This window comes from Durio zibethinus, chromosome 25 (genome assembly GCF_047325235.1).
Source record: "Durio zibethinus cultivar Kanyao isolate XHJ-2024 chromosome 25, ASM4732523v1, whole genome shotgun sequence".
Taxonomy (NCBI): Eukaryota; Viridiplantae; Streptophyta; class Magnoliopsida; order Malvales; family Malvaceae; genus Durio; species Durio zibethinus.
Genome location: NC_143186.1, coordinates 17127306 through 17143972, shown reverse-complemented (window position 1 = coordinate 17143972; position 16667 = coordinate 17127306). Strand labels below are relative to the sequence as shown.

Sequence of the window (16667 nt, the reverse complement as noted above, 5' to 3'; positions counted from 1 at the left end):
ATGGGTTAAAATGAGACAAAATGAGCTGTATCATTGATATGGTTCTTCCAAGATGATAGAGATCGATTCAAGCCAGAAATAATGTACCCTCCAAGCTTCATTGCAGGCAGTTCAAATTGTCATAAGGATAATTGAAACTCGGCCATGTAAATTTTGCTTAAGCATTGCCATTTCCAACTTCCACTACAAGATTACTGGATTCCAATAGCTGCACAGCTGAATTTTGGGCAGTCCTTGGTCTATTGGATGACTAATCAAAAGAAGGATTTTGCTAAGGAGTTTGAGCGCCCTTAAGCTATTTTTTAATGTTTCTATATATAAATAATCCCTTCTGGAAATTAACAAACACAAATTTCTCCACTTTTATACCATGGCCTATTTCAGTAAGACTATTTTGGCATTGAACAAAGATGCCATGCAAGGCTTTCACATTATTACAAATGATTTTCAGCAATAGTGAATGAGTTATTATTAGCTGTTTGTTTGCAATTCAATCACTGATAAGAATTGATTCAGAAAACTTTACTGCCTGTTTCAGATAATGGGGTTGCACATGTACTTCGTGATGCAAACCAATTGGATCAAAATTTCATCCTTAAACATTTCTCTGCCAGAATAATTAACTCAAGAATCATTGTTGCATAGTTTATTTTGTAATTATGCTTTATGCACAGAATGTTGTGATTGTCATATAAAACCGTGAATCTTGAACTGACAAATTCATTTAATCAATCAATAAGATGAATTATGAACTTTTTACATTCAGCTTCCAAATCAATCAAATATCCAATTATTTTCAGTTGGCAATTTCTTCTTGGTGTTCTGAAAACATCTCATTTTGGTTATGAAAGGAAAAAATAACTAAACAAGTTCAAAGTTTCATCGAGCATTTACAACTGAGATTGTTAGTTTATTTTCAGAGAAAATCTCTGGCTGACTCTGACTTGAATTGTGGATTGAGTCTACCATACTTCTGACATTTGAGAAAGCTGGTTGCTTTGGAGAAGGTAAGAAGGTAAGTTCATTGCTCAGCATCAAGACAACATCAGGCATGGTTGGTCTGTCCGCTGCACGTTCTTGAACACAAAGAAGTGCAATTTTAATGTACCTAATTGCTGCATTGGCAGAAGAAACATCTTTCATTGCAGGATCCATCAACTCCAGAGGCCTTCCGCTTGTCCAAATATCCCATGCCTGAAAGGTAATATAACACAAAATAAAAGAAAGACAATGTTTTATCTCTTGGTTACTACCAGGAGATCAGTAATGATAGAAATCTAGCGGGGTTATATATAGACTTGAAAAAGACGTCAATTTTGGTCTGAAAGTTTTAGAACTATCCTTAAATAGATTGTAAGAAATGGTAAAACGGAAAATGATTCTCTGCATAAATTTATGTCACTCACATATCCAAGAAGATCGAGAGAATTGCTCTGATAGAAACCAGTGTTCCTCCTGCCACTTAAAATCTCTAACAACAAAACACCGAAGCTGAAGACATCTGATTTGACAGAGAAGACACCTTCCAAAGCATACTCAGGAGCCATGTAGCCACTGTATTTAATAATAAATTAAAATATTTACTAGCTTCATAACTAGGAATAGATGCAGTGCAGATTTCATCATTTTAACATGGCAATCAGGAAATGAAACCTAAACTTCCAGGTGCAGAAATACCTAGCGTAGGCACCATCAAAAAGAACATGGATAAAACTACAGCAACAACACAGCAAATGCAGATGGCCTTATGACCTTATGCGTACTGATGTTCTGTATAAGAGAATTCATATACATGCTGACCACTTACTAAGTCCCAACAATTCGATTAGTAGCTTGTGGTTCACTGCCTCCAAAAATTCTTGCCATCCCAAAGTCTGAAATTTTGGGGTTCATGTCTTCATCTAACAAAATGTTGCTGGCCTTCAAATCCCTGTGAATAATTTGTAGCCTGGAATACTGATGCAGATAAAGAAGACCTTGAGCAATCCCTTCAATGATTCCAACTCGAGTTCCCCAAGGTAGTGTCAACATTTTTTTGGTTCCTTCATGGATTTAAAACAGACAAAATAAACAATTAATGAAACTTAAACTATTCCTGAAAATTACATTTAAGTGACAAACATGAGAAGTTTATGTTTGTGCTGAAATGACAAGAAGTTACCAAAGAGGAAAATGTCTAAGCTCTTATTTGGCAAATATTCATAGACAAGAATCTTTTCATCTCCTTCAATGCAGCAACCAAGAAGTTTCACAAGATTCTTGTGTTGTAGTTGGGCCATGAGCGTTGCCTCATTTTTTAACTCATCCAAACCTTGTCCAGATTTTCTTGAGAGCCTTTTTACAGCTACTTCATTCCCTTTTAGTAATGTTCCCTGAAACAGAAAATCCTTTGAGTTTCTCACAGAAATGTAATAGATGTAGCTTTTATAACAAGAAAACTTTTGCACTACTTGCAAAGGACATAGTTTTCTTTAATAAAAGTTTATATTATTTGAATTTTCTTGATAACAATTATGGCACCGAATCTCTCAATTTTACCTTGTATACAGGTCCAAAACCGCCCTCTCCAAGTTTATTTGAGAAGGAGAAGTTATTGGTAGCAGCAGACACGCTAGAAAAGCTGAATATTGGAATCTCCACTTCCTTCTTAAGTTTCCGTTGTCGTTTTACCTTCAATTGTTCATGTTTGGTAGGCGCTGGGCTAATACTAAGTTCAAATGATAACAAGTCCTCACCTGCTTGGTGACGAGTTGAGGAAGCATGAGTGCATACATAATGATATTTGGATTTCAGTGCATAGGCAGTGAAAGGTTCATGCACTTAAAACCAAATAATGAAATTCCAACAATCTATTGCGCTATTATTTGAAAAACCACAAATAAATTTGATCCACTGTTAGATAAACAAGCAAACTGCAGATCCTTATTGTTAGCGCTGGGGCAATGGAAAGATCATTTTCGTGTGAGTTTTGTGTAATGACTCAAAACAATTCAAGCTAGCACTTTTAGATGATGAATTTGTAGCATTTTAACAGGTATTTCAATGGTAAATTCAAATTTGACCAATTAATGCAAAAGCAATTCAAGAAAGCACTTTTGATTGACAAGGCCACAAAATCATGCTCAGTTGCTTGTATGTTACTGGAGAGAAACTTTTACCTTTTCTTTTGTTCTTTTTCATCTTCACTTGCCAAATGAGCAGGGCTAAAGAAAGAATTGTCACAGAAACGGTCACCGATATAATAATTGATTGCTTTATCTTATTCCCTGTGCGTTCTGCATATGTCCCAGAAACATATAAGTTAATTAGATTATATCTACCGGTGTACGCACCTAACAGAAACTACTAAGAAAAAATCATGGTTAAGAGGGAAAGAGCATATGAAAAGTTCATGTCAAAGCAGAAAAATTTACAGAGATTACTACTATTATTCTTACTTCCAGTTTCCAAATCTGCTGCCGCTAGTTTGAGGAAAAAATCTGTTCCAGAAATGTCATCAGCTGAGCGTTGCTGCACGTTAATAAGATTACCGATCCAGATGGAGCAATTTTGATTGATATACGAAAAACCGGTACAGGAACAGTTACTCAAGCAGGATGACCTGCACTCACCAATACTCTGAACCTCTAGAATCAGCTGTTCCTTTGGTACTACTATGTTAGACAGCTTAAGAAATCCATCTCCTGCACCCTTGATATTAGTGTTGTTGCCACAGTGCAAATCAGTTTTCCTTGAGCACCCATCCCTATGAACTCCATCCTTCCAAGACTCGGGTAATCTAGGTTTAAATCCAGGTAAACAGCTACAATATGGTGATAAATCATTGGTGCAGCTTGCATCGGCACCACAATAAGCATAAACGTCGCACGGTTGTCTAGGTTGGGAGTTGAACAGATCCCACTTATTTTCTAACCATACATATTGTCTTAACTGTCCCGTTGCATCAATCATAAATCTACTAATCATGTCTTTCCTATAGAGGTCGTAAGTGAGATAAGTGATGTCAAATTCAGAAACAAAGTTAAAGTTGTACATGTTCAATCTCATTTCTGGAAGGAATTCAAATACGTTGACTTTGTCTCCCCAAGACCTAAATGATCTCCAGTATATTTCATCCCCATTCAAGATCAGAATCCGATTTTCTCGTCCAGTATCCAATTCCAAGGTGAAATTTCCAGGACTAGGGTCATTATCACTTTTCCAAGAGACATATGACCAAGAATTTCCATTCCCTCTATCATATCCAAGTTTCATCCCAGGCAAGAAAGTATCTGAAGGGAAGTCAAAGCTCTGCCATAAGATATTAGATTTTTCATCTCTCAAAACAAAATTTCCTGTATCCAACAATGTAGCACTCACATTTGCACTAGATGCTGTCACCACATTTGCATTAGATGATATGTCTGTCACCATGTAAATTATCTTACCTTGCCTAATTACCAGGTTGCCATCAACACCAATACAGAGAACTGCAGAAGCAGTGAGCGGATAATCTCGGTTTGCTAACCAAACAACTGTTTTTTCCGAGATATTCTTGTACCATATTGCCACATAGTATTTCATTGAAATGGTAGGGGCAAAAAATCCTAATTCAAACATTTGACCAGATGATACTATTGTTTCTGAGCTATTGAGGTGTTGCCCAGGTGAGATTGTGTCTATTACAGCATTGGGGTATTTCAAGATGTGGCATGAGAACATCAGCAGGAGAACGGGATAAGAAAATCTTGAAATCATTTTGTTACCCATAAGTAATCCAAATGCAACGACCAAAGCTGGATCTATTTTCATATTGGAGAAATTATGAGATATGATTCCTGTTTGTTCCTAACTAATTTCTTTGAACTTTTAGCTCAAGCAATACGTATCATTGCATCAAAGTCTGCTTTACCTAATGGTTCTGAGTTTGAACCATGTCAACTCAATATTTTGCTTTAGATGAAGATGCAATATCAAAACCCCACATGCATGCAAATGAAGAATCTTCAACTTCAACCAGAATCTCAACTTATTTGCTTAAACCCTTTCCCCTAACATTTAGCTATCATGGTATGTGCTTGACTAAGGGTCAGAGTTTGAATCCTTTCACCACAAAATTCTGCTTTAAATAAAAATGAATATTCAACTTTGATCTATTCTGCTATATGCGCCCTTAAGATTGTCCTGAAAGAGGATTAGGCAAAAGTCTGAGATACCATTATAAAAAAAAAATATGTTGAATGCTAAGAAACAACTGGAAAAGACAAATACCTGTAGCCGAAACCATACTCATATTTGCCAAAGCAGAAGATGAAATCAGTATTGTGGCCTGTTCGTTGTATAAATGTCTATAAAAGATAGCATCCTCTTATCAGATGCTATTCCAAGGCCACGGGAGATTCGTTAAGAGTTGAAAAAATTACTTGCTTTGAAAATTCTTCTAACAAGAGATAATTAGATTGAAAATTGGCAAATTATACTAATAACAAGAATACTAGTCTTGGTCAAAGCATTCTAAAGAAACTTCTATAAAAATATCAATAGTCCACAATGTTTTTTTCAGACCAAAACAAGTAAAATCAATATTATTGATATGAACAATACAGAGTCATGCAACATCATTACGGGGTTTAGCATTAAGAAAAAAAGAGAAAGTCCATGGTGTTGACAAATGAATTTGCGTGTAGCTATATTTTCTACATTCATAGCTAGTTCATTTCTTTTGTTTCTTTCTCATGGCTTGACTTTTTGATAGGTACTTGACTGATTAATATATCAATGCCAGATGAGAAAAGTAAAGGTTTACTATAGTCTAAAATCATGATTTTAGATGAAGAAGCAATTGATTTTTCCCGTCATGATTTTTTAATTACAGAATGATGTGTTCGCCATAAATAATAGGTTTCGAACTGATATATTAAACTAATATAAGCACTAACTAAAAAGAATTAGGAACTTCTAGTTGATCATCATTGTTTTTACTATACATGAATCTAGGCATTCTTTGTTCTTAATTAGCCATATTTTTATTCATTGTGTCAAAGACAAAATTTACGATTAAGCTTCTAGCATGCTTATAGAAGCAGCAGGATAGCTAATAATAAGCTTAATTGGTCAAAACATAATAAGCTTAACTTTTACAAATATATTTGTAGAGACCTGCACTTAATTTGGGGTGTTGTCCCATTTCGACCAAAAGTCCCATAATTTTATCTCGATACCTCTAATATCTCAGCCCAAATGATAATTGGGTTAAATTATTACCAAAATTCATTAGTTTATTAAGAAATTAATTATTAAAGATGTGGAGACCTGCACCCAACCTGTGAGGTATTGTCCGCTTTGACTCGAAGATTTCATGATTTTATTCCATAAAAGGTACCTTACAAGTTTGGGTTTAGATCTCTACATATATATCATTCCTTATCCACCAAGATCACACAGACCACCGTGTAGCACTTAATCACTCTTACTGTCGCTGATCGGTGACTGCTTTGATACTATTTGTGAAGACCCATACCCAACCTATAAGGTATTGTCCGTTTTAACCTGGTTTTCATAGTTTCGTCCCATAAAAGGTGCCTCACAAGTTTGAGTTTAGATATCTACATATATATTATTTCTTATCCACACATTTTTCAATGCGAGATTGGGAGCGTTACAAAAGAAAAGTAGCAAAAGCATTTTAAAAAAGAAAACATAGTTATCAAAAAACAGATAAGAAAAGTAAAGCTCTTCTTCTTTATCTTAGAGTTAGAGAGCACAAAAAATCAAGCTGAGATCTAAAATCGAATACTATAATTAAGTTAATCTTTTAAAGGGTGAGTATATGCTAGCTTTTTATCTAAGAAAAATATCATGTTGGTTGCTATTATTTGGAGTTGAAACTTATGAGAGAATAATCAAGAAAAATTATGAAATCTTTTATTAATCTTCATAATCTATTTTGGTAAATTATTAAGCTTTGTTTACTTCATACTATTAAGATTTAATGATAATTATTGAGTAGATTTTGAAGGCTGAAAGTAGTAATTTGAGTTTTTTAAAGATTAAAGGTGAAAGTTGATTCTGAATTTTTCATGAAGAATTGTTTAATTTTTACTTAATGATATGCAAATCGCATGGCAGTAGCATTAGTGATGAATTACGAAAATTGTCTTAAATTTTATAAAAGGAATTACAAATTAAGCTATATATGTTTGAAAAGCTTATTAAGTCTATTTTCCAATAAAAGAAGTAGAATGGAATTTTGAGTTTCTTATAAATTAATATGTAATTTTTATTAGAAGGTATATATGCTGTCTGACAGTAGCATATGACCTGGATTTCAAAATTTATTACAATTGATATACAAGGAATTAAGAGGTGGGCCATATATGGTTAAAAAGCTTATTAAGTCTAGTTTTTAACACATTAAAAATATCTTAATCCTGAATTGGATATCTTGAGATATGTTTGTTTTAGTAAAAGAAGCTTAGGCTATCAATATTAATTAGTTGAATTAATCATTGTGTAACTTAGTTATTTTTTGCATAAATGATCTCAAAATAGGTTGATTAATTTCTATTATATTGAAATAATCTTGAATAGGCCATTAATTATTAGGGGAACTAAGTTGTGGAATCAAAAAGAGGTAAGTTAAATCTCATACACTTTACTTGTTTTTGAATCTATGTATATATATATGTTTATAAATGAATAAATATTTTATTTTTTATTTTCAACGTATGGAAATAGGATCAAACATATGGTTATTTTGTGTTTCTCTAATAGATGATGGATTATGTTTATGAATAAAATGAGAAATTAAATTATGTTTAAATAATAATTTTATAATAACTACATATTTACATCACTAAAAAGTTGATGTATTGACACAAGAACTAATTTTATGGCTCTGGCTAACGAGTTATAGTAGTTATGTGATACCCGTAAAAAAAAAGACGATTATAAGTATTTTTATAAGTGGGAAGACTCTTTAATAAGGAATGAGAAATGCAGAGGACTTATTGATAAATAACCCAATTCTTATTAATAGGGTTAACTTTTCAGTTTTCAGTCGGTGATTAATCGAAAGAAAAATAGAAATTTATTTCTCATATGTTTCATATACAGAAAAGATCAATTGAAGGATTCCAAGTGAAGGAAAAGAACAAATCTACAAGGAAAAATTGTTTATTAGAGGTGAGTAAATAATCTCTTTCAATTTTGGAGTATTGATGGTTAAGTCTTAATGTGTAATTTATAATCGAAAAACCTTAAAATTTTAGGGTTTCCATTATCCCTCTTTGGGCAGATGATTTAGACTTTAATTAGGGTCAATTAAGTGTTGAGAAAGTTGGTAATATGAATTTATTACTGAAACAGAAATTTGATTGGAATAGAAAGGAAAATCTTTATTTCGTATAAATCTTGATATGAATCTTATATTTGTAATGATGAATTAAGGTTATATTCTGTATTAAAGGGTTAAATACTACTACGATTATTGCATATGGTTGGAAAGCATGTTGAATCTACTTTCTAATGAAACAAACGAGAGTTGAATTGGAGTTCTCTCTGAAGAGTTATCCAATTTTTACCTAAGGATGTGTAGGCTGCCTAGTAGCAGCAATAAGGAGGAATTACGAAATTTTCCTTAATTTTTATACAAGGATTTACAGATTAAGCCATATATGTTTGAAAAGCTTATTGAGTTTACTTTCCAATGAAATAAGCAGAATTGAATTTGGAGTTACCTATGAATAAATAAGTAATTTTTATGAAAAGGTATACAGGCTGTCTGGCAGCAGCATATGACGTGGATTGCAAAATTTGTTATAACTAATCCACAAGGAATCACGAGATGGACCATATATGGTTAGAAAGCTTGTCAAGTCTAGTTTCTAACGCATTAAAAATTTTTAATTCCAAATTGGATATCTTGAGTTATGGTCATTTTAGTGAAAGTAGCGCAGAGTGCCAGAATTAATTACTCGAGTTATTACTTGTTTAACTTAATTGTTTTGGCATAAGTGGCCTCAAATGGGTTGATTAATATTGTTATGTTGGAATTATCTTGAATAGACCACTAAATTTTGAGGGAGAAAAATTAGGTGGTGGAATCAGAAGAGGGTAAGTAAAATCTTACATACTTTGCTTGTTTTCGAAACTATGTATATATGTATGTTTCTAATTGAATAAATATTTTATTTCATTATTTTCGATGTATGAAAATAGGATCAAGCATATAATTATTTTGTGTTTCTCTATACTAATGATGGATCATGCTTATGAATGAAATGAGAAAATGATTTATGATTAAAGAATGATTTTGTAATTGCTACATTTTTACATCCCTGGGAAGTGGGATCATCGACACCAGAACTAGTTCACGACCTTGGCTAACGGGTAATAGTAGTTAGCAAAGGCATGATCATATGACCCTGTTAACGGGTAATAGTAGTTAGCATAAGGCCCTGACTAACGGGTTATAATAGTTAGCAATGATTATGAGAATGAAATTATTGATACGGTCCATGTCACTGGTTATAGCAGTGACCGTAACTAACGATAAACGATTGTTAATGATGATTTATGATTATGATGACTTATGATGATTTTAATAATTGATCCATGATTTGGTTTGATTACGATATTTGAATAGTAACATATTTTACAATGATTTATGAATTTACGAAATGTTTGACAGAACGATGATATTAAGATGTTTTGACATTATGATTTGATGAATGTTTTGAATGATCTATATGACATGTATGAAATGATGTTTGATCCGGTAAGGTGTGTGAGCCTTTACTTACTGAGCTGTGGTTGGCTCATTCTCTATTTTTTTTTCTTTTACAGATATTATGAATGATAAGTATGATTAGCTTGAGAAAAGCTAGAAGAATCAAGCATTGGAGAACTACTTAAAAATATGAGATTTTATGAAATATTGTTTATTTTAGTTGTAATGCTCGACTTTGAACCTTTGGAGACTTGTTATTTAGCTATGTTACTTAATGAGAACCTTTTATATTTGAGAGTTGTTCAATGGTTATGGATTAGGCTTCGTATTGCTTTGGAGTTTTACTTTAAGGTAATATGGCCGTGTTATGCCTCGATTCGAGACGTGACATAAAGTGGTATCAGAGCGAAGGTTTAAGATCCAGGAAAGGAAAGAATTGAGTTATAGTTAGTGTAGAACTTAAGTATTCTTAGCATTTACACTGATAAGATTTGATTATTTTATTTTGATCGCTTATGAACTATTTTTGTTGGTATTAAATTAGGTAAGAATGAGTGGTAAAAATAAGACATTGGCAGACCTTGTGGGTCGAAGGAAAAAAATTGACAAGAGAAGGGATGAATTTGAAACCACCATTACTCGAGATGAGCAAATTGATATTGAAAATGCTCTTAATGCTCAAGTGACACGGGATGATTTAGTTGGAGTGTGTCAGGTGGTGTCTAATTTGATACAACAACGACAGTAAACACAAGAGAATCTGTAACAATGTGAGACAACTTATGAACGATTTCGAAAGGTCAACCCACCTCAGTTTGAAAGCGGCCCTGATCCTTTAGTTGCAGAAGCTTGGGTTAAAGAGTTAGAAAAACTCTTTAAGGCAATGCATATCTCTGAAGATTTGAAATTGAGCTTGGCTATCATTCAACTAAGAGGAAATGCTGAGTACTGGTGGGATACCATAAATCTCACATTTGAAGATTCAGGTAAGCCTCTGACTTGGAAAAAGTTTAAAGAGATTTTCTTTGATCAATATTTTCTAGAATCAGTGAAAGTAGAGAAGGAGAATGAATTTTGCAATTATAGCAAAAGCATGATATGTTTGTGCTGGAGTATGCTAACAAGTTTAATGAGTTGGGACGTTTCTGTACTCACATCATTGACTCAGATAAGAATAAGACAATACAATTCGAGCATGGGTTGAAGCCAAGTATTCGATCTTGTTTGTCTTCTCACATAATTAATAGTATAAAGATGTGTTACAGTGAGCACTGAAGATTGAGTCAGACATGAAAAGATATGAACAAGAGAGGGGTGATAAGAAACACTCGAGGTTTGAGAGAGATCAAAGTAAATGCTAAAAGAATGTTAAAGGAAACATAGGTAAGAAGTGAGAGATGAAATCTGGTATTAAGCTCGAGAAATATGATTTTTGTGAGCGATTTCATTCTGGACCATGTTTTAGGAAAGTAGAAATTTGCTTTGAACATGGAAAATATAGGCATATTGCTTGAAATTGCCTAAACAAGAAGAATGATGCTATTAAAGCTAAACCAATAGAACAACCATAAAAGGGAAATGCTTGAGTTTTCACTTTGACCCACCAAGATGCTAATGCAAATGATAATGTAGTGACAAGTATTGTTTCTATTAATCATGTCCATGCTAATGTTTTATTAGATTTCAGTGCCTCTCATAGCTTTGTTTCTGTCAAGTTTGCTACATCTTTGAGTATTGAACCTAAGAAATTGAATGAGCTTTTATATGTTGCTACTTCTATGGGAAAAATTATGTGTGTTGATATTATTTATAAGAATTATGTTGTACATATAAGGGGTTGTGAACTACTAGCAGACTTGGTACAATTAAAGATGCTAGAATTTGATGTGATCTTAGGGATGAATTGGCTATCTATAAATCATGCAGTTATTGATTGCTATAGAAAGAGAGTAGTGTTTCAGTGTCCAGGACAATCAGAACTTATATATGAAGGTCACCATTTAAGCCTTCCGTGTTAGATTGTGTCGATCTCAAGTGCCATGCAATCTCTAAAGAAAGGGTGTCTAGGCTACCTCGCCTATGGGAAAGACACTCAAATGAATGTAGGCTCACGATTAGAAGATATTTCGATTGTTAGAGATTTTCTCGATGTCTTTCCTGAGGACTTGCCTGGCTTACCTCCTAATCGAGAAATTAAATTTGAAATCGATCTTATCCCTAGAACTGGACCAATATCTAAGCCTCCTTATCGCATGGCTCCATCTGAGTTACGTGAATTAAAGGTGCTACTCCAAGAACTATTAGAAAAAAAGTTCATTCGTCCTAGTGTGTCACCTTGGAGAGTTCTTGTATTGTTTGTTAAAAAGAAAGATGGGAGTCTGCGCTTATGCATTGATTATAAGGAGTTAAATATAGTGACTGTGAAGAACAAATATCCTCTTTCTCGAATTGATTATTTGTTTGATCAGTTACAAGGAGCAAAGGTTTTTTCAAAGATTGATTTACGGTCTGGATATCATCAGTTGAAGATTAAGGCAGGTGATGTATCCAAGACTACTTTTTAAACTAGGTATGGCCATTATGAATTTTTGGTTATGCCTTTTGGATTAGCAAATGCAGCTGCTGCATTCATGGACTTGATGAATAGAATTTTTCAATAGTATCTGGATCAATTTGTTGTTGTTTTTATTGATAACATTCTAGTTTATTCTAAGAGTGATGGGGAACATGAGAAACATTTGAGGATTGTGTTACAGATTTTGCGGGATAAACAATTCTTTGCAAAGTTTAGCAAATGTGAATTTTGGTTGACAAGTGTTAGTTTTCTTGGTCATGTTATTTCTAAAGATGAGATTTCAGTTGATCCAAAAAAGATTGAGGCAGTGGTGAATTGGCCTTGCTCGACAAATGTGACAGAAGTAAGAAGTTTTATTGGCTTGACAGGTTATTATAGAAGATTTGTTGAGGGGTTTTCTCAAATTGCTGTGCCATCGATTCGTTTAACTCAAAAGCGAGCAAAATTTGAATGGACTAAAGAATGTGAACAGAGTTTTCAAGAGCTAAAGCAACAATTGGTGTCAGCACCTATCCTTACCTTACCTTCTGATATTGGTAGTTTTACCATTTATAGTGATGCTTCCAAGAAGAGGTTAGGTTGTGTGTTAATGCAGAATGATGGGGTAATTGCTTATGCTTCTAGGTAATTAAAAACCTACAAGCAGAATTATCTGACTCATGACTTAAAGTTACGTGCCATTATGTTTGCTTTGAAAATATTGAGACATTATTTGTATGAGGAGCCTTGTGCAATTTATACGGACCATAAGAGTTTAAAGTATTTGTTCAGGTAGAAAGAGTTGAACATGAGATAGAGAAGATGGTTGAAATTAATCAAAGATTATGATTTGACCATCAATTATCACCCGGGCAAAGCCAATGTAATTGCTGATGCTCTTAGTAGAAAGTCTATTGGAAGTATGGCTGCTTTGCTTACTTTGCAACCAAAATTGTTGGAGAAACTTGATATGCAGCAAATCGAGATGATTATACAAGGAAAAGGTGTTGTTATGGCTAGTTTGGTGGTTCAACCAACTTTGATCGAAAAGATAAAATTTGCACAAAGAAAAGATAGTGAGTTAGACAAAATTAAGACATAAGTGCAGAACGGTTTGCGGTCAGAGTTTAATCTTCACGAGGATGGCACATTACGTTTTAGAAAAGATTGTGTGTACCAAATGATCTTGATCTAAAACGAGAGATCTTGGAGGAAGCACATAAATCTCGATTCACTATACACCCTGGAGGCACTAAGATGTATAAAGATTTGAAAAGAAGTTTTTGGTGGAATAATATGAAATGTGACATAGATCAGTTTGTGTCCCAATGTCTAGTGTGTCAACAAGTTAAGGCTAAAGATCAAAGAGACCTGGTGTTGAAACATTGGTGCACATTGCATTGGCCCCACAGTAAGCATAAACGTTACACAGTTGTCTAGGTTGGGAGTTGAACGGATGCCACTCATTTTCTATCCATAAAAATTGTTTGAACTGTCCCGATGGCTCAATTGTAAATCTGCTGATGATGTCTTTCCTATAGAGATCGTAAGTGAGATAAGTCATGTCAAATTCAGAAACAAACCTAAAGTTGTACAGGTGCAATCTCATTTCCGGTGTGAAATCAAATATGTTGGTATCATCTTCCAAAGGCCTAGATCTCCAGTACATTTCATCACCGTTCAAGATCTTAACCCGCTTTTCTTGGCTGGAATCCATTTTCAAGGTGAAATTTCCATGAGTAGGGTCATTAGCACTTTTCCAAGAGACATATGACCAACATTTTCCATTCCGTTTATCATATCCAAGTTTCATCCCAGGCAAGAAAGTGTGCGTAGGGAAATCGAAGCTCTGCCATAAGATATTAGATTTCTCATCTCTCACAACAAGGTTTCCTGAATCCAACAGTGTAGCACTCACATTTCCATTAGATGCTATATCTGTCACCATGTAAATTATCCGATCTTGCCTAATCACTAGGTTCCCATCAACACTAATGCTGAGAACTGCAGAAGCAGTGGAGGGATAATCTCGGTTTGCTAACCAAACAGCTGTTGGTTCCGAGATATTCTTGTACCAAATTGCCACATAGTAATTCATCGAATTGCCAGGGGTAAAAAATCCTAGTTCAAACATTTGACCAGCTGATACTATAGTTTCTGAGGAACTGAGGTTTTGCCCTCGTGAGATTGTGTCCGTTTCAGCATTACTGTATTTCAGGATGTGGCATGAGAACATCAGAAGGAGAACAGGATAAACAAATTGCGTTTTTGAAATCATTTTCTTATCCATAAGTAATCCAAATGAAGTATTGGAGAAATTATGAACTGTCCGCTTGATCCCAAATAATTTCTTTGAACTTTTAGTTAGCTCATACAATTAGCTACCATGGTATCAGAGTCTGCTTTACCTAGTAGTTCTGAGTTTGAACATGTTGCATTAGATACAGATGCAATATCAAATTTCCACAAGCATGTAAATGAAGAACCTTAGACTTCAACAAAAATCCCAGCTTATTTGCTATAACTTTTATCCCTAACAAATTATTTGCTTAAACTACTACCCAAAAATGAATATCCAACTTCAAACTGCACTGTTGTATAAATAAATGACTGCTAAGAAACAAGTGGGGAAAGACAAATACCTGAAGCAGAAGCCGAACTCATATTTGCCAAAGCAGCATATGGAATCAGTATTAGAGCTAGTTTTGTTGTATCCACTGATCAGATACTATTCTAAGTCCATGGAGATTAGTTTGGTATGGAAAAGATGACTCGAAAATTGACAATTTAGACTAACAAGAATACTAGTCTTTTATTGTTTTTGATTGGTCTATTATGAGTGATATTCTAAACAAGAATTATACAAAATATCAACAGTCCACGATATTAACAAATGAATTGCATGTAGCTATATTTTCTATGTCTATGTACAATTCATGATTTACTTTTTTTTTTTTTTTTTTTTGGGTGGGTATATCTTAGCATGAGGTCGAGAGCACAACTTAGCTTATAAGTCTAAAACATGATTGTGACAAACTGGAATTGAATAAATAAAAATTACAATCACATTCAAATAAGAAATTTTCTCAATTACGTATTGAACAAACCGACTTGCTTGAAAATTGATTTTCTGCAATAACTCTATCAAGCAAGAAGTCTACCCCTTATTTGGGTATTAAATTCAATTTAACGCGCAAAATGTTGAAAATGATATGATACAAAACAATGGATTCCACCAACATGAAATTCAAAATAAAAAAGATATTATAAAAGGAATAACTCTAAGAGTATACTATTTTAAGGGTCAGATTATCTATCCAAATTCATATACTTTTTCAAGTTTTGAAAAGGTTTAGACAAAAAATTAAAATTTGTTAAACGAGTTTTGACACAATTTTTAAATTAATTTAAATTTCAAGTTAGGTCTTGAACAAATTATTAAAAACTTGAGCTTGGTTCAACCCAGCTTGAATTTATATATATATATAAATTTTTTTATTTTTATATATACGTTAATTATATAAAATTAATTCATATATATGTAAATTAAAATTAAAAATTATATAAATATATAAATATATTATTTTTATTTTTAATTTATATATATATGTGAATTGAATATAATAAGTGAGTTTGACATTTTTTTTTAATTTAGATCAAGTTTAAAAAAATTTTGAGAACCAAAATTTCGAATCTAGATAAGTAAATAAACTATTAATATCAAATATAAGCCTAGTTTAAATCCAGCCGACTTAGTCCATGAATATTTCTATTTAAAAGTGCAAATAATGAATGAGATCTATAATTTTTTACAATTATAATATTAATTGTTTTATAATAATGATTTTCATTAATTAAAATATTAACTAATTTTATTTATTTGCTTATTAATTTTAAAGTCCTTATTAATGTAAACTTTTCTTAATTGATATATTTTTTTTATTAAATTAAATATTAACTAATTTTTTATCCATCTAAGTTTTTACCAATGTAAATTAAAAAAAAGCAAAGTCTTTGTTAGCTTTATCTTGTAGCATATATCATGTGACATACATGCGTGTGCTGGGATTTGGTTCAATTGCTTGCAACCCTGCATTTGAGTTATTTCTCAAGGATATGAAATTGTATAGTCATAGTTATTTAGAAGATTGAATTTCAATTACTTGCATATAGCCTGTACATTTAGGTTTCGCTTATATGGTTTCCCAAGTGAGTAAAATAGAAGCTCTTGCACCGGAAAGGAAGAAGGAATTATATTAGGTAGAAGAATGTTCATATGCTATTAAATTTATGGTTACTAAAGATTGTAATTCAATTTATAATTTATTTGGATGAATAGTAAAATTGATTTTGATAAAATTATTAAAAAAAAGTGATTATGTTATTAGTTATTGTAATAATAAA

General features: G+C 32.8%; 1 protein-coding gene and 1 pseudogene across 1 annotated transcript; both read right to left on the bottom strand.

Moving 5' to 3' along the window:
- Nucleotides 1–551: 551 nt before the first annotated feature.
- On the bottom strand, nt 552–5125 carry LOC111275771 (G-type lectin S-receptor-like serine/threonine-protein kinase At4g27290). The gene is made up of 7 exons (XM_089754483.1): nt 3438–5125; nt 3159–3275; nt 2539–2735; nt 2162–2372; nt 1808–2042; nt 1407–1554; nt 552–1194 (listed from the first exon to the last, which is right to left on the bottom strand). Exons 1-7 carry the CDS (start codon nt 4789–4791, stop codon nt 880–882), a joined length of 2577 nt encoding a protein of 858 aa, XP_089610609.1. The 5' UTR covers nt 4792–5125; the 3' UTR covers nt 552–879.
- An 8492-nt stretch (nt 5126–13617) lies between these two features.
- Nucleotides 13618–14553, bottom strand: LOC149511708 (G-type lectin S-receptor-like serine/threonine-protein kinase At2g19130 pseudogene; annotated as a pseudogene).
- Between the last annotated feature and the right edge of the window lie 2114 nt (nt 14554–16667).